Consider the following 27,289-nt stretch of genomic DNA (forward strand, 5'->3'; position numbering starts at 1 on the left):
GAGGCTGCGTGCAGGGCCCGGCCCGGGCGGGGACCCGCCTCCACCTGCGGGGTGAGCGGCCGAGGGGCCCGGGTCGCGCCCGGAGCGGGGTCCGACCGCAGCTTCGCCGCCCGCGGACAGCATCCCGAGGCGCCGGGTGAGAGGCACGTGCGACCGGCCTGCGGTGCGCCGGCGGGAGGGGGCTGCGGGAGCCGGGCTGCGGGAGCCGGGCGTCTTCCAGGCGACTTGATTGAATGGGGCGGCCGGCGGCCGGCGCAGGGCCGGGTCCGTCCCGCACGGAGCGCGGCGCTTCCTGCAGGCTCGAGGCCCCGCGGGCCCCGCACCCGGGGGCCTGGCCCTCAGGACCCGGGACGCGCTGGGCTTGGGCGACAACACGCGAGGGGACAGGAGGCTCGCGGCCTGGAAGAGCCGCACAGCGCCGGTCGGCCGCTGGCAGCGCAGGGACCCACCAGGCAGCTGTGGGCACCCGTGGGTGCCTGGGCGCAGGCGAGCCGCCCCATCCACAGAGACTGCTATTCAGGGGACCCCGGGCTGGGGACCCAGGAAATCAGGGCACCTCCCCAGACCACGCCCGTCTGCTGCTTCCCGGCAGCGAGCCGCCGAGGACAAAGCAGGGAAAGCGGGTCCCCGGTGCGGCCCCTCTGGGCTGGGGCAGAGGCCGCCCGCACGGCCACCCACCCACAGGGACCATTCCGAACCCTGGTGTCATTTCTTTAATATATAATTTTATTTCTGGTTATAGAAACAAATGCTAAGAGGAGAAACAAAACTTCCCCATCCACATACAACAATTTAATAGATAAAAGAACAGTTAAAATAAATGAAAAAAAAAAGTAGAAATCTTAAACTTTGTTACAGCTTTAAAACATTAATGTCCAATACGGTTAGAAATCACATTCATATCTCAAACTTTTAAAAAAAAGTATGGCTCCTTATTAAAAAAATACTGTATCCCATTAGAAATGGAAACGCAGGCCGGCCGGCTGCTGTGGGTCCCTCCGTCTTCCCAGCGGTGGCCAGGTGCCGGCCTCCCGCCTCAGTGCTGGGGTGTCTGCAGCCTTCCCAGGTCTCCGGGCCAGACTACTTACAGGTGGCGAAACATCGCGATACGACCTCCATTCACACCCAGGGCTTAGGCTTAGAACCTAGATTTCCACTTTATAGGATACCACTGCTTTTTAAAGCACTGATCATTAAACATATTGTAAAAAACACTTTAGACAGCCACGGTAAAAAAAATTACACACGCACACACACACACACACACACACAGCCCTAACAGCGCCCGCCCCCCAAACCATGTTTACAGGAGAATTATCCGTCAGATAAAATAAAAAAAAATCTCAGTATTGGGTTCAACCCTCCCTCACATGCACCGAGCTGCCAGGTCTGAGCTCGGCTGATCTGAGAATCTGGGGAGACACTTTGTCCACTCCCTCCCACCCCAACCCCCGGCCCTGAGCCCAGTAAATTAAGGTGTACCAGGAAGGAGGGCGGGCCAAGCTTAAAATGTGTGACTTTAAATCCCACTTTTACTGATTAAAAAAAAATCTGGACCAGTTAACCGGAAATGTAGAGGCTAAGAGCTTACAAAGCCACAGGCTCAGCTTAACAAACACCCTTGAGGCCATGCAGGGGAATCCGCTGGAGTCACAGGCCTCACTCCAGCTCTGCCCTGGGCAGGGGATGGTCACGCTCCCCGGGACTCCCTGGGACAGCTCAGAGGAGCAGGTGAAAAAACCCACTGTACACGCACACTCTAACCTCCCGAACCACCCGCTTATTAACCAGGACCGGCGGATCTCACAGCCAGGTCCCGCCCACCCGGCCTCCCCACGCTTCACTTTTTGTGATTTCTGACACACAGCAAACAATATCTGGGTGAATCAAATTAGCAAACTACTCCAAAAAAGGTCCCGAGTAAAGAGTGATGAGCCAGAAACCTCCCAGTTCTATTTTGACTCTGAACTGGGTTGGGGCAGAGGTGACTAACTTTTGGGCCCTTGGAGGCCTGGAGGATGGGACCTGCAGCTGCTGCCAGCTCACTGGGCCACGGGGTCCTGTGTGGCCAGCATCGCCTGGGCAACCAAGCGAAGGGACGTGTCTGCAGCCTCCCACTGACCCCAGAATGTTTCTTCTCATTTTCACAGTTGCTACCAGAGTGACAAGCAGGTGGCAAAGAGCGACTGGTATCTTTAGTGGGTTTCCTTGGGGAGAGATGCCTAGAAATAAAATGACTGCTCACTTAACGTCTTCTAAAATAATAACCATTAGGGTGATCCCAGGGCTCATGAATTTGAAGATTTTCACTTCGGTCCTGGGTAAAAATGCAGACCACCACTCGTCCCTGGTGGCGAGCAGATCATCAGAGAGCGCAGGTCCTTTCCGACCAATGTTCAACTGCGGGGGGCCCCCTGTCACTAACCAGCTGGGCTGGGCACCCAAGGGCCAGGCCTGCAGCTCAGGGTGGGGGCAGGGCAGTTCTCCAGATGGGCTCAACCACTTACATGTGGTGGTGGCACAGTGAGGCTTGTCCCCTTAGAAAAGCGAATCCTCCTGACCTCTCATTCTGTTTAATCACCTTGTGCCCCCAGAACCTTCTCACCACCTCTGGGGGAGCCAGGACAACCCCACATCAGGCAGCACCCCGGTAATGCCTGAGGCCCTCATTCAGCAGGCTGAGCTGCGGCTGAGCCGGGGAAAGGGGGTGAGATTAGGCCAGAATGGACCCTCAAGAGGGATGCGCCCGAACAGGCCCGTGAAGCTTCAGGGTGCGGACAGCTCAGCAGGTGACCTTCGTTTTTAACTTAAGAGTCAAACCACTTTCCCTAAACAGCCAGCCAGCCAGGCCTCTTCCTGTTTCAGTTCTGAGGTGCTCAGTTGTATCCCCAGGCCCTGCGCTTTCAAGCAGCTGTAATCCGGTTGGGCAATGAAGACAGAGGGAGCAGCTGTCCTGGGGGGGGGGGATGGTGGTGCAGGGGCCTCACACAAACCACGGCCTGCAGAGCCGGGGCAGCCTCAGACCAGGGGCAAGGGGCACGGTGCTGCCGCCTCCCACAGGGGCTGTGGTACCACTGAGACAACCCACAAGCACCATCCAGACCCTCCCTTGGACACCACAAGTAGCAGCTTCGGGCAGGAAAAGGAAAGGCAGGTGGCAGACGTCTTGCACCAAACCCTGGAGCTGACCATGGGGAAGACCTGCGCCCTGAACACTTACATACCCTGACATGAAAACAAGGCCTCGAGAAAGACACTTTTACAATGAAAAGCATTTGTAAAACACAGGAAAACAGCCTGGAACGGACAGACACTAAGCAAGAGACCGTGGGCGTGGCTACGTCCTGCTCTCGCCTGAGCCCCCATCGGTAGAGGGTCCCGTCTGCAGGTCAATCCCATCGTCATAGCAGCACGTGTGTGACTGAAATTGTCCTCAGTCAACAGCATGACTCCCAGGCAGAAGCGTCATGGGGAGGCTGCGGTCAGCAACGCTGGCTCCGTCTGGCAGCCTCACCACCACTTTGGTGACTTGCTCTAGAACAAGCCGCGCACTCTGTCCCGCATGGGAACGGAGGCGGGGTGCGAGAGCGGCACCCCGCAGCCCATCTCGGGGAGCTGCGTTCTCAGGGCCAGGGGTGCAGAGGTGGATGTGGGCACGAACCCTGAGATGGTGAGTCCAGAATTTCAGGCTTTTGGAGAAAAACAGGCCACTTGCCTGCATCAACTGTATTTATTTACTTGCTTCTACACTAAGACTTGGGAAAACCCCTTCTCCCTGGACACATTCTTACCTTCAACCACGCGCTCCCTTTCTGAGTGAGTCTGCTGTCTCTATAAAGTAGGGAACTAACCCAAACCAAAGAAAACCTTCTCCTCCTTCGGACTGAATTACCAACAGAGAGGCCTCTGTCTACAGAGAGGGGCTTTGCCGCACGCCCTCCGGGGATGGAGACTGTTTTCAGAGGAAATGACGGCATTCGCTGAACTACCCATGACCTCAGACCAGTCTCACAGGGGCCAGGGAGGCACAGAAAAGGGACCAGAGGCCGCAGCCTCCCAGCCGGGAATCAGAGCCCTTGTGTTAGTGACTTGGAAATCCATTGTCACCTTTTCCATTTGGCTTGGTTCTTAAACAGAGATACAAGAAAACCCAAACAGCGGAAAAAGCAAAGCCCAAGCACAGCTAAGCGACCCCTGGAGGGACAGCCTGGGGCCGGCCCGCAACCGTGATCGGGAAGGGACGGCCTGTTCGAGTCCCTCCTGGGTGCGGCACAGACTGTGCTCGGCAGGGTCAGGGGTTACCGGGAGCGAGCAGGTGTGTAGGGAAGATGCAGAGCTCATGGGGAAGGAGCTGGGCTCCTGCTCACACGTGACGTGGGCACAAGGGCAGGGGCAGCCCAGCAGGTGCGCCTCGGGGACCAGCCTGTCATTCCAACAGCATGCTCCATCGTCTCCGTGGGCGACGCTCAACTACTGAAACCAGGTATTTCTGTGACCACCTTCCCATGCAGAGTGTGTTTTTCTGCACTTGGGGTTGGTAAACGTGCTGGCTCCTCCACAGAGCTCAGATGGGACACCAGCAAGGGCCCGAGAGACAAAGCCAGCACCCTCTAGCCAGCTCCTCTCTCCACGCAGAAGAGAGCCCCAGGTGACCAAAGAGAAGGTTCTCGGGCGCCAAGGCTGCCGTGATGCCAGGATCGTGCCAGAACACACCTCTCGCTTTCCCCAACCTTGGCTGGGGTGGGCTGACCTCCATGACCCACACTGGCAGCAGGTCACGGGCTGCCCGACTCTGAGGGCCTCCCTTGCTTGACCAGCTCTGAGGGCACTGGGCAACCTTTCTGGCTGGGGCATGCACCTCCTGGGACACTGGTTAACCAGTCCTAGGACACGTGCCAGCCAAGTCAGACCTGCTGTGGTCAGATCACCAAAAACACCCAGGACTGTGTTTGTGACCCAGAGTAGCAGTCGTCCCCCACCCCCGGCCTTGGTCTCTGCTCCCTACCCGCCTGGCATCTGTGCTGACTCCACAGGGCCCCTTCTCAGTCCCAGGAGGCACTGAGAAGACCGAAGCTCTCCATGTGGCAGGGTGCCGTCCATCGGGATTTTGTTCCCCCCTCCTGGTTCCCTTCGCCCACCTCTCCTCCCTCCTTGAGCCTCTTGAAGCAGAGTGGGGTCGTCACTGAAAATGGACAGAAAAACCAAAGCATCTCAAAAATCATGAAAACAAAGGGTCAGAGCCAGACCCATCCCATCAGGCAAAGACCTGACAACTGTGGCCCACTGTCCTGTCCACAATGCCACGTCCAAGGAAGCAAACCTGTGGCTGCCCTGCTGGTCCCAAGCAAGCGCGGGGAGGGAATCATGGAAGGAGGGCGAGGGGAAGCAGCAGAGACCCTCGCTCCAGACCCTGGGGCGAGGCCTCAGCCCAACTCTCATTCACTCCCCCCCCCCCCCCCCCGCCGACACTCGTTAGAGGAAGGGTTACAGAGAACACAGGAAATAACGGGGGGGGGGGGCGTGACCTTCTTCCACGGTGGGTAACCCCGAGGACATATGCCAGCTGTTTCCATCCAGTTCCCGATCCTCTAAAATCGCCCCGAAGACAACAGGCGTGTTTCCCACATAAGGTTTAGTGCCATAGAAATAGCTGGTTTGGGGCTTAACGAACACAGAACCAGCATTTCCCCAGTCCAGGCAGGAGGAGGGGGCGGAGGATGCTCTGATGTGTCCTCGCGAGTGGGCGGGGGGCAACTGCAGCAGAGATGGACCTGTCACTGCCACGCTGTGGTCGGACAGGCTTGCTGCCTCGGGTCATGCTCTGCACGTGGGCCAGTCTTGCCCGCACCACCCTGGAATTGTGTCCCACAGTTCACCTTCTGAGCCAGCTCCTGTCCCTGGGTGGCAGCGGGGACACGGCAGCTCTGCCTAGGTGACGAGCTGGGAAGGGAGGACCTCAGAGCTCTGTGCAGCCTCCTCTCAGCTGTGTCCACAGCAGCAGAACCGACGCCTCTTCACAGACCTACTCATGCTTCCCGGGCGTGGTCTCCCAGGGCAGCTGAGGACTGGTCTGACCCTCTGGGCTGTGACCCAGACGCTCCTTTCCCACGACAGCTCTCTCCTCGAGGAAGCCGGCGCCCTGCCCAGAGTGCGCTGCCTTCGACTCACCAGGCCACAGGCAAGACCAGCCGAGGCAGGAAGAGCTGGGCGCGGGGGAACAGCCGGCCCCTGGCTGACGGACCCCAGAGCCTGGTGGGGTGGGCAGAAGGGACAGTTCCGATGTCGAGCAGCAGAGCCCCGGGGGGTGTAGGATGAATCGGTGAGGAAGTGGAGAGCGGCTACGGCAGGGCCCGGCGTGCCGTGGTGGCTGCTGGCCCTGGGGTGTCAGGCCCGCAGAGGCAGGGCTCGCCCTCTGTGACTCAGATGTGAGATGCAGGGGGCGGACACTGGAGAGGCCTAGCAGACAGGGCAGCGGGTGTCTCTCCGGGGACACAGCATGCCCACAGCAGCCACGCTGCCTACACGTGGAAACCTCAAAACCAGACGGTCCCTGTGTGTCTCAGATGTGTGATGAAGCCTGAACTCCATGCTGCAACCAAACAAGAACTACTTGAGGTCCAAAGCAACCGGCCCCTCCCCTTCCCCCGTTTAATGCCAATCTGATGCTTCCTGGGTCACTATTTTAGGGAGAAGACGTCATGAACAGTCGGAAATAGGACCATCCTCGCCTTTCTCGCGGTTTCCGGTCCACTGCAGACAGGAGTGGAGCCCGAGCTCGTCCTTCCTTCGAAGGCCTGTCTGTGCAAGTCTCCGGGTGAAGGCTCCTGCCCATGGCTGGGGCCTGGGATCCAGTCCTTGGGATGCGGTGCCACATCCGCCTCCCCGCGCCTGAGAGGCCTGGGGGGACAGCCGGTGCTCAGGGAGAGGAACACAAAGAATTCCCAGAACATACAATCAGCGGTCTGAACGTGTTTATGTGTTTGTTTCGACCACAGCAGGGGCAGGAGGGCGACAGGGACGAGTGCAGGAGCAGCGATGGGGGCCGTCCTGTCCGTGGCACCAAGCTTCGGTGGCATGGGGCTTTCTCATCACGGTCCCAGGTGGTGGCAGTGTCGGCGTCGTGGTCCAGCCCCAATTCTTTTTGGCATGTGTCCCACTCCACCTCTGTATGCTGACGTCACTCCCCGGTCCCAGGCCCCTGTGGGCCGGCCGCTGTGATCACCCCGGCCTGCACGGTCACTGTCCCACTGGGCTCCTCCAATCGGGACCTTTTGGCTTCGGGCTCCCCAGTGGGGGAGGCAGAGGTGGTGGTGGCTGGCGAGGCGGTGGCGGTGGCTGCTGCTGCGGCTGCTCCTGGCTCCTCGGGCGCCACCTCGCACACCCGGGTGACCACCACTGGAGTGGATGAGCTGGCCTGGGCGGCAAGGAGCTGCAGGGGGCTCGTGAGGGCTGGGGTGGAGGAAGGAGACCACTGATCAGGACAGTACCGGCGTGTTCTGAACACAGGCCCCAGCTGCTGCACAGGAACCCGTGCCCAGCAGCCCTGGCGCCTCTGCCCAAAGCTCCCAGCAGCTCCCACTCGGCTGGCCTTTCCTTCTGTGGTGGGACACTGATGAGCCACCTCTCCGAGGGGTGTGCTGTCCCTGGTCTACTCCAGCGTCCCCTCTTGCTCCTGCTTCTCTCTGTGAAGCCCTAACCTCCGGAGGGTCATTACCAAATGCTACCCGTCCTGAACCTCCCCGAAAACTGAACCCTCCCGCCCCCAGCCCCGGTCCCCGGCGTGCTGTCCCCGTCCCTCCTGGGCTGCGGACGCTGCTCTGTTACCACAGTGCCCGCGCACAGCGGCTGCTCAGCTGGGGGACGGACCGACTGGCTGCTGGGTCCCCTGGGAAAGGTCCTCTGGCTGCACTGACTACAGACTAAGCCCCAAACTTCGGACACGGGCGCAGAGGGCAACGGCCTCACCGTAGGCGCTGCTGGCCAGACTGCTGGCGGGGACAGCGTGCTTCCCGTTCTGCGTGACGGCCCGGACCGGGAGGTGGTGCTGCCCAATGCTTACGGGCGTGGCCGGCTGCAGGATGGCGACCGTGTGACCAGGGACCCCTGGGGCCATCTGGCTGGCGACAGTCTGGATGACTCGGCTGGCGGGGGGGAGGGTGGCAAACGCAATGGTGGGTTTCTCCTCCAGACCTGCAGGAAGAGTGTGCGTCAGAGCCCTTCTCGGCTCACAGGGGACCGTCTCGGGGACGGGGAACTGCGGTGTTTGAGCAGTGACACTGGGAAAACAACATTGGTTCTCAAAAGAAAAACCCCACCAAGGAGATAAGTTTTAAAACAACGGAAAAATGTTTCACAGGGTTTTAGACAAAAGTTTATCTTAAATGTTCACCGGCCGAGGCGGAACCTGGAAACGAATCTGTTATTTGGATGAATGGTCTGCAGGGGGGCCCTGCTGTCCCGTCCTGCAGACGCTGGTCCTGTGACAGCACTGGGCGTGGCGCTGAGACCCCTAGCAGTGGGGGAGGTGCTGCTTCCCCACGAGTCCCCAGAGGGCTTGTCACACACACTGGCTGCACTGTTGGGATCAACATTTATTTCTTGGGACCCAGGCTTCCAGTTTAGGGCTTTGTAACTTTTTTATTTTTTAACCCTCACCCGAGGATATTTCTTCGCTTTATATTTCTTCGCTATATCGCTTTTCAGAGAGTGGAAGAGAGAGAAACATCAATGCGAGAGACACACCGCCTGGTTGCCTCCCGCATGCACCCCAACGGGAATCGAGCATGCAACCAAGGTCCATGCCCTTGGCTGGAATCGAACCCGGGACCCTTCAGTCTGCAGGCCGATGCTCTGACCACTGAGACAAACCAGCCAGGGCACTTTTTTACTGTAAATGACTTTTAGGGATTGCTCACTGGCTGCTCAAGAGACTCATCCTCCGGATCTAGTTTTCGGCAGCCCCCCACCTAACTCAGGGTGACCTCGGACTCTGAGTGCGGGAAGCACGACTTCACGATGAGACGCGTGTTTTGGAGGATGGCTGGTGCTGACTTCAGAGGACAGATTCCCAGAAAAACAAGGAGCAGGGAAACAGTACAGCAGGCTGAGAGCCACCTGCCCCAGAGACTGCCTGTGCCCAACCCCTGGTCTCTGTGCCCTGACTCCTGGGCTCCATGCCCCCGAGGCCCACGCTGGCAGCTCTACCTTCTGGGAACCCAGCCAAGTGACCCCACGGCTACCTTACCTCTTGCCTCACTGCCCAGGTCCAACACGGCTGTGCCCGCTGCTTCATGGGCACCCCCAGCCGGCGCCTGGTTGGTGGTCAGGATGTACCCATTGGCGGAGCTGGCGGAGGAGGTGACCACCCTGAGCATGGTGACAGGGGGCGCCTGCTGCACCACGTGGATCGCGTGGCCAGAGGGCTGCTGTGCTGTCACGATGGATGCTGGCATGTAGGCCACAGGCTTGGCCACTAAGCTGGGAGGTCGAGGAGGCACGGCCATGACCACGGGCTGGGCGCTGACGGGGGAGCCTGCACAGGGAGGGGCATGAGGTCAGCGGGCAGCCAACACCCCCTTGGGCCCGGGTCTGGGTCTGCCGCACAGACAGAGGGACGGCTGCGCTTACCGGGTGCGCTCTGGGAATACCGGTACTCTGGAACTGAGGCTAACTTCGCCCCAAAGTCAGGGTCATGCGGGATGGGGGAGCCCTCCCGAGACAGGCACTCTGGAGTCTGCAGGCCACTGGACCGAGGGGACAGCAGCCCAGGGTGGGTGGGTGAAGCTGGTGCACTCCTAAAACCGGGGAGAAGGGACCACAGTAGTGAGTACATGCGACAGGGGACGAAAGGCACTTAACAAAGCACAAAGTGCCCAAGACCCACAGCCATGGTGGCCCAGCCCCCTCCCCCCAACGCCTCCCTGTCCTCACAGGGGTTTCCATCCCTGCAGCAACAACGCCACTCAACCCGACTGTCGTCACAGCACCCGGCACAGGACACTGTGTTGCATGTGGCTACAGACACAGCTAAGACCCCAGCACTTACTCCCTGAGGGGACCTGCGATCTCCCAGGAAAGCAGCTCTGTCTTCTGTGCTAACAACATAGTGTTTGTGGGATGGGCACAAACTTCCCAGCAGGACAAGTCCACATGGAGAGAACAAGTACACTCTCCGTGGCATGAGCCCCGGGTGCCTGGGTCCCAGAACAGCCCACCTCCTCTAGCTCCCGCCAGCCCTGCCCAATGGGCTGCCAGCATCGGGCCTTGCTTCTCAGGGGACTGTCAACGACACACGGTCCCTGTGCCCCTGAACATGCAGGGATACACAACCCCACAGGGGCAGGATGCTGGGCCCCCAAATGCAGCCAGGGGAGCAGTCTTCGTCCTGAGCTTATGATCCATACTATACACACCTCATCTCCCCCGCTGGACAAGGGGTGCTATCTCCCCGGGCAGAGACCCACTCCCTCCAGCCCCTCTCGCCCAGCCTGCTGCTTCTCCAGCTCTGCTGGCCTGGGGTCCTCGCCTGCCGATCCTCATGGGGCCCCTCACATCTGTGAAGGCACTTGTCCTGACAAGCTCCTGTCTAGGCCTCCTGGACCTGGTTTACTCTATCAAACTGATCCCAGTTCCTACCCACCTTCTGCCCCCAGGCAGCCGAGAGACAGCCCACCGCAGAGCTTTTGCTACCTGTCCCCTACACTGGGTTTCCTCCCCCCAGTTCCCTCACGCAAGTTCTACCTGCAGCACAAGATCAGGGCCCAGCTTCCAGGGTGACCTTGACCTTGATGAACCACCTTCACAGATGCCCACACCCACGTTTCCCAGGCAGTGCTGGGCACACCAAGGAGCCCAGGAACGTCTCCCCTAGCTGGTCAGGGCTGACCCACCCGGGAAAAACTGCTGGGCACCAAGCTGGGACCTAACCTCCAGGGCCCGAGGGGCCTTCCTTAGAGGTGGGTTTACAGAGGGTCTTCAGCAAGGTAACCAGGTTAAACGAAGTCAGTAGAATAGCCCTAATCTAGTGACCAGCGTCCTCAAAAAAATGGGAAATGTGGACACAGACACACAGACATGGTGTGAGGGAGGCTGAGGTCGGGTGATGTGTCTGAAGGCCACAAACCCGAGAGACAGCTGGCAACCCTGGGAGCCAGGGCGAGGCCTGGAGCAAACCCTCCTGACAGCCCAGCAGGGACCCACCAGCCACACCTGACGTCAGACCTCGGGATCCAGAACAGGGGATACATTTCTCCTGTTTAAGCTGCCGAGCCGGCGGGACTTTCCGCAGCAGCCCAGCAAGCGAACAGTTTGATGACGCTTCTGCTCGCTCCCATGTAAGCAACGTGGTGCTCTGGGAAACCTGGGCTCAGCCGAGACAGCCCAATGATGTTAAAGCACTTTTCTGAATTCCCACCTCACCAATACGCCCATCCACCTTCGTTCCAGGTTCTACTCTGATTGGACAGGGACAATCACAGCGCCAGACCCTGTGCTGGAAATGATTCCCGGTCTTTCATGGACGTGTGTCTGAACCACGACCGACACAGGGCATGCCCGATGCCAAGTTTCCTCCATGTGGGAGATTTCCTGTGTCCCCATCTCGTCATCAACTTGCTTCTCCGGGATCAGTGACCATGGTAAGACCACTGGGCCTGTCCACACATATCCATGCTCTCTGCTCCCTCGCCACGGGCAGGAGGAGGAGGAGAGGACCGGGCTGGGGGCGGTGGTGCTGCTGGGGTGGGCGGGGCGGGGCCCCACCCCAATGTCAGCTGTGTTGCTGACTGACTGAGCTTTGCTCCAGCCGTCCCTCCTGGGAGGCAACGTCCAATCCATCAGGGAGGAGGGTGCTGTTCTCCACGTCCCTCTAACCCTCCGCCAGAAACCCATTCCAGAGCTTGGCTTCCAAGCACGGCCACGTTACAGCAGCAGCCACGTTACTGACTTCACTACCCTGGGTCTCACTCTCTCTCTCTCAAAAAAAGGTGAAGGGTTTTCCAAGCCTAAAATACTAGTGTGAACGTGGCCGCCTGGGGAAGCCGGGCTCACCTGGACGACAGCGGCCCAAAGGGGGTGCGGAAGCAGGAGACGCCCCGCTGCCTCCGCTTCCGGAAGGCCTGCTCCACGAGCTTCGCCTCCGAGGCCGGGTCTATCCGCCAGAAGGACCCCTTCCCAGGCTCCTCCTGGGAACGAGGGACTTTAATAAAGTAACGGTTCAAGGAGAGGTTGTGTCGGATAGAATTCTGCAGGCAAGCAGAGAGAGTCATGGTCATCAGCAAATCAGAAAACAAAGCCCAGCCACCCGTACCAGAGCTACAATGCGGGACCGAAGGCGACGGCTCCCGTGGGCTGGCCAGGTAACTGTTTTATGGGGAGTGCAAAGGTGCAGGTTGTTCCGATGGAAACTCAGGTCAGCATCAGTCATTCCTTATACTAAAAGCAGGACAGGAAGACAAGCCAGGTAAAAACCTGCACTGGTCCGCTAGCAAAGGGAAAGAAACTATGGCGATACACAGACGACTGGGACACACTGGTCGTGCCCAATCCAAAGGTCTTACAAACCCACACAAAGACACATATACGTGATTTACACGTGTGGACGACTGAGTAACGGGGTTATAATGCACAGTGCACAGCAATGTAAGAGGCAGGCACAGGGACCCTCACATTTCTGGACCTCAGAGGGAGGGCTCCGGACGCACTGGGGTGCAGCTCATCTCAGACGTACGCAGGGGGCCAATGATGTCCCCGGGCCTGTTATCTTACCGAACCTCGGAGCCAGGCTCCAAGCCGCGGGCCTCACCTGCCAGCCCTTGTCGGCTGTCCTGTAGTAGGGGTAATGCTTGGTGATGTGGGCGTAGATCCCGCTTAGTGTTAGCTGCCTGTCCTGAGCCGAGGAGATGGCCTGCACGATCAGCTGGGCGTACGAGTAGGGCGGCTTCGACTCATCCTGCGGAGAGCGGGCAGCCCATGAGCTCAAGCACGGTCCCAAGTCCAGCCCACCCAGTGTCCCCTCCCAGGGGAGCAAACGCCCAGTGAGGACCAGAGACCAACGGTGCGTCTACCAGCAACCGGCACCGTCCCAGCAACATGCTTGCTTCCGACCAGGAAGAGCTGTTTCTGCCCCACGGGAAGGACCGAGTTCATCATGATTTACTCTGAAATTTCTCACCTCCTCTACAAACTGATTTTCAGAGTTACCAGGTGGGAATGAACTAGGACAGAGTTGTGAGGCAAAGCCTGCTAATCCTCTCAAAGACGGGAATTAAAACTCTGAAACCCTGTAGTCAACAGCAGATGCAATGAGGCGAAACGGCGAGGAGGCCACACGGTCCACGGTGCCTAAACGCTGTCGACAAGCGGCGCGCACCGGGTGGGCAGGGCAGGGGGAAGGGGTGGCCCCGGGACCCCCGCGGTCACCGTGGGCCCACTGGGTGGTGAGGGCTGAGACCTTGGGGCTGTCTCCTCCAGACGCGTCCGCCTGCTGCTCCGAGGCAGCCTTTGCCGCGAACTCTGCGGCCAGCTGCAGGTCTGAGGTCACGTTCTGGACGAATCGGTAGCCGGAGGACCCGGCTCCGCGTGGACTGGCCGGGCAGGAGTTGGGAACACTGCGGAGAGAAAAGACACATCCTAAGGTCACAATGCTGAGGAGGACTTTGCAGGAAACAGGATTTGGGGGCTCCCTGGATGGCACGGGGGACAGAGACAGTGGCGACACCACACCAACCCTCGGTAGAGGGCGGCCAGGCAGCCACGCGCCGGGACGTGGCCCAGGGAGCCAGGGCCTGCAGCAGGGCCGGCCCTGTCCACACGGTGGCGCCCTCAGCAAAGGTGGGAACCGTGTACTTGCTGCTCCCTGAAAATAGGAGGGGGACCCGCCGTCTCAGGCACAGCCACTGCTCTGCTCACTCCCAGGCGGCAGTGACAACCCACGGTCGAAACTGCAACCAAGTATGTGGCTGACACATCTCTGGCTCCTCCCGAGGCCGCTCCCACCTGCAGCCCAGGGCTCAGTGGGCAGGTGGGTACCAGGCCTGTGCCACTGTCTAGCCCGCTGGGCTCGGCTGCCCAGTCACAGGCTTGGGCCCCTTTCCTCTCAGTAACACCAGGACTGTGCTTATCAAACCACATCAAAATACTGATTCTAAAATAATTCTATTACAAAATATTCAGAGAAAACCAATAAAAGCACCACTAGTGTGTAACAAACCCAGGTAAAAGGCACGCTGCTGGGAGGTGACCGGAGCCCTGTAGTCACCTGCCTGTGTGGAACCACGTCCGCTGCCCCCCACTTCCCAGCCTCCCCACAATCGTGGGCCAGGAGGCCCTGCCTGCACGAGGGCCTCCCAGGTAACACATCTGTCCATCCCCTGCCTAAATGTCCCCCTGCCCGTGTCCAGATAACAGGACACCTCCCAAACCCCATGGCTGCAGCTTGAATGTTACCCCGTCCCCGCTCCTGGACCCTTGCACGCTGGAACCTTCCTCCTCTCCCGGGCCAGGGCGCAGCCCCGGTTTCCACGTGTGTTTCCCTCCAGCGGCCGGGGGCCTGTCTGCAGCACCCAGGGAGGGGCGTCGAGAAGTCGCTACTGAGGGAGGACAGTGACCGAGAGAATGAAACCCTACGACAGAGAACAGCTCGGGGAGGGACGTAAGCGATGATTCAACCAGTTAGAAAGCCTTTCAGTAATGGACTTGCACTGAGCTCCGAACCGAGATTTTAGGAGCCTTGAGGATCCTGTTCTTTCCTTCACTGGAGTCCCCAAACCTGGCAGAGAGGGACATGCTGGAGTCCAGCAACACTACTCAACACCCACAATGAGCTTAGAGCAATAAAAGCAGCCTTTCTGAGTTTAATCCTGAACCAAATATACAAACCCACGCTTATAAAAGTCAGGGGGAGGGGAGAAAGGATGTACCAGTGACACGGTGACATGCAACGTCAGGCGTCACCAATGCGTCCACTTGGGAAACATGCCACCGGCATGTCATGAAGCTGGGGCCAGTGGGCACGCAGCTGATGTGGGGCTTTTCCTGAAGATTCTCTGCGAGGCGCTGCAGACTGCGCCCAGCCCGACGGCCATGCCCTCCCGGACCTGAACACGGGGGCCGACGACCCTCCCTCAGAAACATGCCTGCCTCCTGGAGATGGACTCACGCCCAGCCAGGCGGCAGGCGGTCTCAGTCGCGTGGGACTGATGGTCCCTCGCCAGTGGAGAGGACACACGACTCCTAGGCCATGCTGGCCGTCCCCAGTCACCATTTTGCAAAAGATCAGAGGAAGTTTACATCCAGCCTCCAGAAGGCAAAATACAGAGGAGGCTGTCCTCCCCACAGACCGAGCCCCAGCGGCCGCGCAGGCCGGAGCTGGCTCACCCGGGACAGGACCGAGGCGGGGCAGCCAAGGTTCGGGGGGCAGGGCACAGCTGTTCCGCCTGGGGAGCGTGCCTCTGGGGACATGGCCCTTCAGGCCTCAGAGCAGCTAGCTTCTCAATGACCCCATTCAGGTCCCCATAGGCGGGTCTCCCGCGGGCCGGGCCTCCTCAGGGCTGTGCCTGGTACCGCGGCCCTGACCCCACACCTCCAGGCCAGGGGAAGGAGACAGCCACAAACCACGTAGGCCTAGCATCTGAGGCTGTCAATGCTCAATTCAGAGCCCGCCTCGGGATCTGGGGACACCGCAAGACAGCCCGTGTCCAACGCAAGAGCTTCATTCTGCTTGGCTGGGAAACTCCCCAATGATTAGCAAAACCTGAAGAAAATTCTTGCAGAATAAATACATGTCTCTTGAGGGGACAGGACAGAAGCTGTGCTGGGTCCTCCCGGTGTGCTAGGCTGCAACAGAAAACAGCCCACCTCCAGGGGGCGCCCCAACTGCGCAGGCGTTTGGGAGGTCTGGATTCAGGGTGCGCCAAAGCAGCACTGGGTGTCATGTGACTCATGTCCCCCCAATTTCGGATTAAAGGTGGACAGGAAGGTGAGCAAGCACATTCGACTGGCAGTCAATAATCCCCCTTTTTATAGAAAATGATCCCGAAATAAAATTTCCATTTTAGGCCACGAGCGGCGGCTCCTCGAGGTGGCTGTCCTGCCAGCAGCTGCCCTGGATTTGGGCCACTGTCTCACCAGGACAAACCCGTGCTGCCCGACAGCCCAGACCTAGAACGTGACTTCTGTGACCGTCCAAGACACACCCGGCAATGTTTGCAGCCGCATTTACGATACTGGAAAAAGACAAGCTGGTGGGATGACGCTGGCCCCCCGCAGACCCACCACTGCACCGGCCACATGCGTGCACACACGGAGCCACGCCTGTCCAGGGGAACATCACGCACGAAGGATGGGATTCAGAAGAGTGTCAACTTCTCAACAGCAACGCCCAAAGCTGGAAAGTGATGTAAATTCCGAGGGAAACATTTCTAACCTAGAGGTCCCCGCACAGGAGACCCGCCCACCTGGGGAGAACAGAGACTAGTAATCGAAGAGCAGGGAGGACATTTAAAAAACTTACCTCTCTGGCCCCATCTCCCGGGAGGCAACGGGAGGACGTCCCGCAGGAACACGAAGGGGCAGCTGGGGAAAGGACGGACTCGGGAGTCAGGGAAGGGGGGGTCCAGGGCGGAAGACAGTCCCGGGTCAGAGGGGCCCACGCCTGGCTCGGAGGGTGGCGAGGCCTGAGCTCCAGAGGGTCTTTCAGCAACGGTCTGAGTGACAGACCCTCACCCTGGGCAGAGGTGGAGTGGGCCCGACCCGAACAGGGACCTAGCCCACCCAGGAGGGGTCTCATGACCCCCGGGAGGCGAGCCGACGCAGGGAAGGCCAGGTAACTACCACAAAGTTACACGAGGAACACGCAACAGCAACCAGAGCGGCAGGGACACGGAGGAAAACGAACAGCAGCGAAACCAGCAGCCCTTAGTCCACTGGACAGCGACATAGTTGAGCTACGCCAACAGTTCTAGTGGAATTTTATTGGGAAGATGGGGTGGGGAGCAAAGGCTACCCCTGAATTTCCACAATGGAGGAGCTGGGAGTCGTGGGGGTGACAGCGGTGAGAAGCTGGCGGCCTGTCCGGGGGCACTGCCACCCTACCACAGGAACCCTTGAGAACCACCTGACTCCCTACCCGTGTGTATGCTCTGCTTGGATAAACACAATAAAGACAAACGTTTTAAAACAGGAATGAAGTACATGGGCACTGCAGGGTCCTGTGGGCACCGCTGACCACGTCCACCACGCTGCAGCCTGCGGGCAGGGTGCCCCCTCTGCACCCCAGGTCCCCGGTCTGTAAGGGGCACGTACTGTGTGGTCAACCTCAGCACAGTCCTAGCCTTATGTCAGCGACAGTTTCTATTTTATTACTGATCTTAGTATCTTGGGGCTTCTGACCCTAAAGAGCAATATTTTAAACAAGAACCGAGTCTGAGCACTCTGTTGCCTCGGTTGAAATGTTCAGACATTGCTGACTGACGCGCCACTGACCTGTGGGGAGGCGATCACAGCCCCGCCTGTAAGAGGAGCACCCAGCTGCCGCCCACACGGCCCTCAGTGGGGCCCACATCACGGCGCATCCACAGACGGGTCACTAAGCAGCCACTGAAATGCAGCGACACAGAAAGGTGCCAAGACCCCAGTGAGGAGGAAACCCTGAGCTGCAGGGCGACGGGAACTCCATGGGCCTTTTGGGGAGGAGTGGCAGGTAGGGACACCTGCTGCTGAGCTTGGAGGGTGTTTAGAGAAAGGGGCACCACGGGGACCTGCCCTGGGAGGGCTTCATGTCTGACCTGCCTGTACCATGCATATACAGTTCTTGCCACGCTTCAGCCGGACCTAACCCAGCACACTCGGAGGTGTGGGCCACCCTCTTGCACATTTGGGGGGGTCACCTCTCCACCTCCCTTGGTTCCTACCCTCCAGATGCCTCCTGCTGCCTGAATCCCAAAGGTATAGTCTGGGAGGGGCTCTCCGGGGCAACCATGTGCCCACACAGGCCGGGCGTTGCCCGGAGGGCACACCCAGGAAAACATTAACTGCCTTCAAAGGGCCCCTGAGATGTGGCCAGACCAGGAAACCCACTCCCAGCAGCACTGCAACAGAGACAGGAACTCGTACCAGCTCCATTCCACTTTCAGCAGTTCAGAGCCAAACACCACCCCGGCAGGGACCTGGGCCGAATGGAAAAGATAAAGGAAGTGGAGGCCCCACCTTTCCGTGGGGATGAACCCATTTTTATTTCTCTTAAGTTTTCACATGGGGAAAGGGACTGGGTGGGTGTGGGTGGGGCTGGGGGCGTGAGGCCCCAGGTACAGTCGGGGAAATGGAAAGGGACCCAGGTGACCCACCAATGGGGAGGACGTCTGCTGCGTGTGGGTTAAACCCAGGGACCACTCTCCCCTCGAGGTCGGGCTGAGAACAGACGGGCTGTAGCCAGACGCCTGCATGCAAGATAAACCACTCTTCAGGAAGGACCCAGAGTTTGCCAGAAAAACAAAAGCACTTCTACTGTAGACCCAATAACCTCTTGGCTGGAAAGCTGGCTGGCACTGCAAAGCAAAACAAACAGCCGGGCTGAGCTTTATCTCGATAAAGCAGGACCGAGCTCGAAGGCCACGGCTACGAGGGGTTCAGGTTTTGGAGCCAGCTGCTTTTAGTTTTATTTCGTGTTCTGCGAACCTCTGCCAAATTTCAGTGAACATGTTACTTTCATTTTTTTTTTTTTTTTTTTTTTATCTCTACACCAGAAAAACCAAGAAAAGTTTTCTTAAAGAAACAGCTTCTGAAGTCTTCCTCTTAGGAGTAAAATGTAGTCACTCTCTTCCTGTGATGGGTCTTTTCTCTGGTTTAATTGTAGCTGTTTTCTTAAAACTAGCTCAAAGAAGCACTTTTTAGACTGGTGATTTTGCAATACCCAGAAAATGATTAACCAATTTCTTCTTCCCTATAAATACCACTTCTCTGCAAAACCAAAAAAAAAAAAAGTCAACAAAACACTGCTTAAGACAGCAAAATGTATTTCAAAGGGAGTTCATTCATTTTCTGGGTGGAGTACTTCGGGGTAAAAAAAAAAAAGAAAAAACACCAACCCGACCACACAGCACACACCCTGGCCTGGCAGCAGCGGAATCAAAAACTCGACACAGGGCGGGACGGGCGGAAGGCGGCTGGGTCAGGAGGGCAGGGCGGGCTGTTTACGGGAGACCGTCCCTGCAGGTACAGCCACTCCCGAAATCCCGAGAAGGCCGGCGCTCAGGGCAAGGTGCAGAGGAAACGGCTCCAGGGAGGAAACCAACAGCCGGAGGTCTCCAACCGGCAGGGACTGGGCGGCCAATGGGGCGAGCGGGACGCAGCCACACGGAATTAGGAGACAGGCGGGGAGGGGGCGCAGGCAGGCTGCCCCGGAAAGGGCCGCTGCTGGGTGCCAGGGCCCCCCCCCAGGCCGGGAGGACCCCAGGGAGGGAGCAGTGCGGGCAGGGCTGTCGGTAAACACTGGGGCTCCTCCCCTGCGAAGAAAAGGATCTTGGCAGCAAAACCTCAAGGCTGCGAGGTCTCTGACACACTCAGCTCAATTCCAAGGCGGCGTAAGATAAACGGATTCAACACAAATCCTTTCCGTGACACTCAGTTCCGCCCAGAAGTGAGAAGGCCTGTCCCAGAGTCACCACTTTCTCTGCACGTGTTTCACCAGATGAAAACAGGAAGCCAGCCCCTCTGGGCTGCCCTCGGTACAAGGACAGAGTGGGGACCAGCAGGGTGGGGACAGTGGCAGCCCCCTGACAGACTCCATCCCCAGGGGCCAGTTAAATATAAACTGGGGGGACTTTCAGAGCAGTGGTTCCAGCGACACCTGCTTGACTCTGCTCAGTAAAACGGGCTTCTCGCCCCCACGGGGCTCTTACCTCCACGAGAACCTCCACCTCCGCCCCCCCAAAACAGCTCCCGCCAGGGCTCTGCTTGAGGATCTTAACCAGGTGGTTCCTATTTTTATCTGGAACATGACTGGGAAATACATTTATTTTACGAAGCTTTCCAGGTACTTCTGGCTGGTGATAAGTTTGTTGTTAGCAATCCAGTCCCGTCTACGCTGACTGCCCACTGAGGGTTCCCCTGGGTGTGGGGAGCACACCACGCCCGTCACAGCCTCAGCAGTGGGTGACATGCTGGTGACAGTCCCTGCAACGGCTTTGGGCGCTGCCAGGTGGACAGCTTCACTGAGGTATACTTTCGAGTGTACAGGTCAGCGGTTTGAGTGCACTTACGGAGTTGTGCAACCTCATGACTGTCCAATTCCAGAACACCGCGTCACGCCAGAAAGAAGCTGCAACAGCCAGAGTGGCTCCTTCATCACCAGCCTGGTGGCTACTCGCCTACTTCCTGTCCCTGCAGACCTGCCTGTTCACGCCCGGGGGGTGGTGTGTGACCTCTGTGCAGGCTCCCCTCGCACAGCCCACCGCCTTCGGGATCGTCCACCCTAACCAAGCCTTCTGGGGCTAAACCGTGTTCCACCGGCAGGACAGCTCACACCTGACGCATCCACGCATCAGCCGATGGGCTCTGAGCTGTCTCCGCTTTGGGGCCACTGTGACTGACGCTGCTGAGCCCCGGGTGCGCACTCTCACACGGCCTTAGGATCAGTGACCTGCGGGGCTGCGGGCTACACTTCAACATTCTGAGGACCCACCAGGCTAGTTCCAAAGTGGCTGCATCACTTTACTGCCCTACCTTTACCTGTGTGTAGGTTAGACACACGTGGGCAAGTTAGGAGCATTTTCATAGCAAAACTTGATCAGGACTCAAGTGGAATCTTCACGTTTTACAGGAGACTCAGGTCTGGGCAAACAACGAGAACACGGGCTGAATCCTGGGTCTAGAACAGAGCTGTCATTAGAAACCTGAATGAGCTGAGAAACACCGTCTATGGGGCCACACGTGCGGCTCTCAGTGAGCTCCCACTCGTCACTGTCGCAGTCATGACGAAACAACAGGTGCTGGCCGCACAGAGCTTGGGCTTTGTCGACAACAAAACCAAGGCCAGAGAGGCTGCAGGGACCAGCCCCCACTGTCCCCACTGCCCAGGCTCCCATACTGGGACCCAGGCCTCAGGCTTGAACTATGGGCCGTTTCAGTGCTGTCCCTGAACTCTCTCTGCTGAGAAAGACACACTGACTCACAGGCTCTGGATGAGCCGACTCCAAGTGACTCCGCCAGCAATTCCCACCATGTGACCAACATACCACAGTGGAAACAAAGGCCCAAGTAACACACAGATCACTACAGATGACCAGCATGTGGTTCAGACATGAACCTGGAACAGGGAGGAAATGGGCCGCCTGGGTGCGGCTGTGAATGGAGGAAGGCCCTGTGCCTGGTGACACAGGGACAGCAAACCAGCTATCAGGTCTGCACTTGTGGCTCCCAAAGGTGCCCGAGAGTCCGGGCTGACACCGTTCCCAGGACTCATAGGCCCCACAGAGATGCCTGGAGCTAGGCAGTTCCTGAGGTGCTGTCACCAAATACACACATGGCCCTGGTGGCTTCAGGGTCACACAAGCGCAGTGAAGGCAAAGAAAGCCAGTTTCGTTTTGAAACGTCCTTAGTGAAGCAGTAAACGATTTAGAAATGTATGACACTTTGACCTGCAAATACACATCATCTCACTTTATGACAAAGGGAAGCCAGTGCAGGACTGCCTCGGGGACGGAAGGTGACACTGTCATAGTGCCAGTGTTGTGACGGCCGACAGCTCAGCTTCCTGCACAGGGACCCCTGGGGACACACTTCCCTCTGGAACTGCACCCAAGGCTGTCACATCTGAGGATGAGACAGTGTGAGGGCTTACAAATACTACTTCAAAGTATTTTCAATGACTAAAAAATGCCGGTGCTTGCTTTAAAAGGCCCTGACGGCCTGGCCGACGTGCTCAGCAGTTGAGCATTGACCTAGGATCCAGGAGACTGCGGTTCAGTTCCCGGTCAGGGCACATGCCCGGGTTGCAGGCTCGATCCCCAGTGGGGGTGTGTGTGGGGCAGCCGATCAATGACTCTCTCATCATTGATGTTCCTATCTCTCCCTCTCTCTCTCCCTCTCTCTCCGTCTCTCCCTGTCTCTCCCTCTCCCTCCCTCTCTCTGAAATCAATTAAAAAACCCCAAACATATTCAAAGGCCCTAACAGACTGACATTTCAGACAGCAAAGTGACGAACCAGGTGGGGACCCCTCACTCTGTAGAATTCTCCAGAGGCCTGTGTAAGGAGTCCCTAACACTTCCAAACGTCCACCCAGTCTCAGAAACGCAGCTAACGCTGCACAAGACTCGGCTCGTCCTCTCCTCAAAGGACCAGGTTCAGGAGACGGCCGTGTGCAGGCTCCCAAGGGCTGCTCACCTGATGGTGCCGGTCGGGGAGGGGATGGGGCTGACCAGGCTCCGGAGGTCCGGCTCCGGAATGTGGATCCTCAGAGGGGAGATCTGGGGGTAGAGTGGCCGCAGCGGCGAGGCGGGCGCCTCCTCCTGGTGGTAGAGCGCCGTGAACTGGATCTTGATGGCTGTGCTGGGGAAGCGGAAGGTGCACCTGCAGGGGGAGAGCGCAAGGTTAGGCTCAGAAGGGAACGCACAGAGGAAGCACAACTCAGGGAGGAAGCCCTGGTCCATCGAGGCACCTGGGACCACGTAACTAGACTTCGTGGTCACTGTGTGCATGGTGCTAACATCACGTCTCATGCTTTCATTGGGACACTTCCTAGTGCTGACATCAGCTTTCCTCTGACTGTGTGTGAACAGAAGAGACAGAAATATCCCCAAATACCTATGATGTCATCTCCAACGGAGGTTCCCCACAGACAGAGCCACTTCCTGTCCATTATGATCGCTGCTATCATACCACAGGGACTCATTGCCCAGAGAACACTCACTGGGAAGCTGAGCCCCATGAGCCACGAGAATGCAGTGATTTTAAAGACGGAGCCGACATGAAGCCGATGGTGTGTGAACAGAGCTGAAGCACTGCCTATGAACATGCCACAAGCACTGGGGGTGGCAGCAGGGCTCAGTCGCAGCAGTTTTCCCAGGCCGGGCGCTGGGCTCAGTCGCAGCAGCTTTCCCAGGCCGGGCGCTGGGCTCAGTCACAGCAGCTTTCCCAGGCCGGGCGCTGGGCTCAGTCACAGCAGCTTTCCCAGGCTGGGCGCTGGGCTCAGTCACAGCAGCTTTCCCAGGCTGGGCGCTGGGCTCAGTCACAGCAGCTTTCCCAGGCCGGGAGCTGGGCTCAGTCACAGCAGCTTTCCCAGGCCGGGCGCTGGGCTCAGTCACAGCAGCTTTCCCAGGCCGGGCGCTGGGCTCAGTCACAGGCCGGGCGCTGGGCTCAGTCACAGCAGCAGAACCTACCACAACCGATGACTGATGTTATTAGCAAGACAATTTCCTACTGTGATAGTAAGTTTCCAATTACAGTTTAACCATAAACATTTTCCCATTACTGACTGCAATAGCTATTTCAAAAGCATCTCCTGACTCCCTCTTCCAAAACTACCCCGAGGCAGAAGATCTCCTACCTGGTAGGAGAAAACACCAGGAAGCCGCTCAGTTTTAAGCAGCTGTCTCTCCGGGTGCCTGTGGGGTCTGCCAAGCACTCTCCCTGTGATACTTCCATTCTGGTTCAGGGCCTCGCTGGGGTTTAATGAGCATGTTTTGCATTTAAAGCTGTTCTCCCGAAGGTACGCCACGTCTCCCTCAACCCAACCACCGGCAGGCTGGAGATCTCACCCAGCAGCAGAGAGCCTCCCAACAAGCCAGCGGGACGTTGGCAGGCTGGTCCCTTCAGATCACCACAGGAGACTGGCCCTGACTTAGAGACAGCAGGCAGTGGGGTGGCTGCGCTGGGCTGGGGGCCGGGTTGGGGGTGGAAGTGACTGCCACTGGGCGTGGGGTTTCTTCCTGGGGTGACATAGGTCCTCAAGTCGCATGTGGTGATGGTTGCACATTGTGAATATGCTAAAAACCGCTGATCTGAACAATGTAAATGGGTCAGTTGTGAAGTCTTATAGCTCAACACAGCTGCGTCTAAGGAACATTCCGCCCTAAAGCTGCCGCACGGGTCCCTCCTCTTGTTGCTTCCCAAAAGCTTGGGGAAGCAGGGCCAAAGCCTTGGTCCCCAGGAGGGCCCCGTCACACCAGGTCGAAGCTCCCAGGCTGACTCACTGCTGGACCAGTCTGAGCCCAGGTGACCGTCAGGTCCCTCCTTGTCCTTGCTTTGGGACCCACCGCCTGTCCTGCCAACCAGGAGGTTGTCAGGGAGCCACAAAGCCCACTTAGTCTCCATCATATAAAGAAAAAATGCAAAATCAACCACCTGGTTATCCTGAGCTTTGCTCTAAAAGCCAGACCTGAACCCTAACACGTCCCTGGGGTCGGCCGGGGGAGCTGTGGTGCGCAGGCCACACTCCAGGGGAGGACACTCAAGTGGCTGCTTGAAGGACTCTTCTCCGCACCGCTTCTCTGGGCAAACCCGCCGCACCACCCCACCCTCCTCACCAGGACGCTGCACGGGGTTCCTGTGCGTCTTTGGTGAAACAGCCCAACAGCGACATTAGATGGATGCACAGCACTTAGCGCGCTGAGCGCTCACTGAAGCTGCCCGCGGAGGCAGGTGGAAAAGCGCCAGCCGGGCACGTGAAACCCGCAGAGAGCAAAGGGTGCCGGCCCAGCTAAAGGCGCGGACCTGAGACAGACAGAAGGGGTTTGGGAATGGGCTGCGGGGACCTGGGCAAGGTCCTGAATCTAAGGCACCTCCCCGGCCAACCAGAGCCACGCAGCCCAGCCCCAGCTGCGGTGACAGCAGGCAGAGCACAGGCTTGGCACACAGCAGGTGGCCGAGGGCGTGCGTCCACCTAAAACAGCCCCAGGGTAAGAGGATATTACCGAGACTTCTCTTTTCTCCAAAATGTTCTTTAAATTTTGTTATCATGTCCTTTAAGACATGGAAAACTCTCGGGGAGAAAGAAAAGCTGTTAGTTTGTGAGGTGTGATGAGTCTTAAAAACCTCGGAACATGTTAAATCTGGCCCAGCTCTGTCGTGTGGTCCAGCTCGAGGGGAGGGAGAAAGCCCCGGGGAGCACAGGGCCAGCCTGAGGGGTGGGACGTGGCAGCAGGCTGATCAGGCTGAGGAAGGGCTGGCAGTGGCCAGCAGGGCCCGTCCCGCCTCTGTCCCCGCCATCCTCCAGCAGCGTGTTCTCGGCTCCTGCGGCTTTCCTGGGTGGCCTGGGCCCCAAGCAGTTCTGTGACGGCAGGCCTGAAGGGACGGCATGGGCGCCAGTGGCAGTGGGTCTGGGACACTCCACAGGAAAATCAGGCTGTTCAGGAAATGGTTCTGAAAAATGTTTGGCCCTGGCCAGAGCTGCCCAGTGGTTAGAGCTCAGACGCAGAGCCTGACAGCAAGGGACCCACACAGGAGAGCGTCCAGGGAGGGCCCGCGGTCCCTTTCCACATGAAGTCTATCGTACTAACAGAGAAGCCCACCTAGGGCCTGGACGGACAGAGTCCCGCAGAGCTGCAGGCAACGCAGGGTCAGGGACAACAGGGGCCCCCAGACCGTCTTCCTAGGGACATTCATCCCTTTGTGGGGACACAGCAGATTTCAAACAGCCCAGATTTACAAGCTTATAGAACTTGTCAGTCGAGCTTCCAAGTGTTGTTGTTTGGAAAACCAAGTGGGGTAGAAAGTCTGCCACCTCTGGGAAAGCAAACACAGATTTGCCCGAAAAACCAAAGCTGTCCTGGAGGCTGCAGCAGGAGCTCGAGGGCAGAACTGCCAGGGAGGTGTCCCAGCTTCTCAAGTTCAAGGCCAGCTGAGCAGCCCTCAGAGGGCTCCCTACACGAGGCTGATGTGCAGAGGACAGACTGGGGACAGACTGGGCTCCCAGACGGGTCACAGAAACACACTTGCTCCGCACGGCTGACGAGGGACAGCGCCGAGCTTGCATGTGGTAAGCATATCCAGTTCTCTTTTGTCTTTCTGCTCTACTTTAAAAAGCCTGAGTGGCTTAACCTACACAGATCTTACAACGTGGTCCAGCCACAGGATCACCACTGTTCACTAGGCGCCTGTCGCCAAGCACAAGCCACAGCCCTGTCCCAGAGGACTGACGTTCAAGCTCAGCTCTTCCTCTCTAGGGAGCCTTCCCCGATCGCCTGGGCGCATTCCCGCACGGAGCTCAGGGCTCCTCGTGGGCAGGCTCTGTCGTCCCGACCACACTGCGAGCTCCTGAGGGTGAGGTCACCACCCTGGCCTGTTCCCTGCACACTCCGCACACGCGTGCCCACGCCACCTCCTGTCCCTCAGGAGGCAGACGCACATGGACGGGGTGCGGGCGTGAGGCACGAGAATTCCCCACGGGCGCAATGCAGGGTGAGGCCCTGTGCCTCTTCCCACAGAGACACTCTCAGGCTTCTCTGATGCCAGCTTCACTGCAAGGATGTGGAGAGCACGTCTTTGCTGTGCTGGGAGAATCAATCGGGGGAGAACCAAGAACGCTTGGTGCGCAAGAAGAGCGCTGTCCCGGTCAGAGCGCGGAGCTGCTGCTCGAACTGCTCGAATCCTCACCACAGTGATCAAAGAGGCTCCTGTGAAAACAAACCATCTGAGCCAGCCCCGCCCACTGTCCGGGGGCTGCAGACAGGCCACCTGCAGGGCCGGCCGTCTCTGGTGTCCTGGGCCAGGCTGCCATGGGTCCAGGTGGCACTGTGTGGGGGGCTGGAGTGGTCTGTGCAGTGATCGGTGTCTGCCTGCTAACACTAATCTGATTGAAAGACAGTCAGAGGCCAAGATCATGTCCACTGTAGAGAACAGCTCCTCCCTCCCCATATCAGAGGCCGTGGGATTCTCCTGCCACCCTGGCCACCTGAGAACCGCACGTGGAGCCCAGCCTGTTTCCCCAAAGAACTGAAACCCTGAGAGGGCCCAGGAAGTGATCACAGTTGACAGAGATTGAGAAAGCATTTGCAAAGGACGTGGACCTCCAGCTCGGGGCCAGTCGAGGTCACGCCGCTCCCAGCGCCCAGCACACGCCCCACGGTGGGCAGGACGGGACACGTCAGAGCCCGAGTGCACCGCCTGAGAGTGAGAGAAAGCAAAGCTCCGGCCCTCCCTGCCCTTTATTCTCCAGGGCTGCTCTCCTGAAATACTGAGCTGGTTTCATCTGGGCACAGGGGTAAAGACTGCAGGCCCACCCCCGGGGGTCTTAGCAAAGCCGTACCCTCAGCTGTTCTAAGGAGCGTGTGCTGTCTCTGCTACCGCAAATGGAAA

The 27,289-nt window shown here is 58.4% G+C and overlaps 1 protein-coding gene across 1 annotated transcript in view; it reads right to left on the minus strand.

Moving 5' to 3' along the window:
• Window positions 1-5,473: 5,473 nt before the first annotated feature.
• Window positions 5,474-27,289, minus strand: part of FOXK1 (forkhead box K1) — a 49,386-nt gene continuing 27,570 nt past the window's right edge. The window contains exons 2-9 of the mRNA XM_087817024.1: window positions 22,379-22,564; window positions 13,451-13,607; window positions 12,803-12,949; window positions 12,049-12,242; window positions 9,628-9,794; window positions 9,245-9,532; window positions 7,966-8,190; window positions 5,474-7,449 (exon numbers count right to left, since the gene is read on the minus strand). Coding sequence (XP_087673150.1) covers window positions 7,178-7,449; window positions 7,966-8,190; window positions 9,245-9,532; window positions 9,628-9,794; window positions 12,049-12,242; window positions 12,803-12,949; window positions 13,451-13,607; window positions 22,379-22,564 — 1,636 coding nt within the window. The 3' untranslated portion in view covers window positions 5,474-7,177. The remainder of the gene's footprint in view (window positions 7,450-7,965; window positions 8,191-9,244; window positions 9,533-9,627; window positions 9,795-12,048; window positions 12,243-12,802; window positions 12,950-13,450; window positions 13,608-22,378; window positions 22,565-27,289) is intronic.

Source organism: Miniopterus natalensis, chromosome 4 (genome assembly GCF_054644295.1).
Source record: "Miniopterus natalensis isolate mMinNat1 chromosome 4, mMinNat1.hap1, whole genome shotgun sequence".
NCBI classification, from domain to species: domain Eukaryota; kingdom Metazoa; phylum Chordata; class Mammalia; order Chiroptera; family Miniopteridae; genus Miniopterus; species Miniopterus natalensis.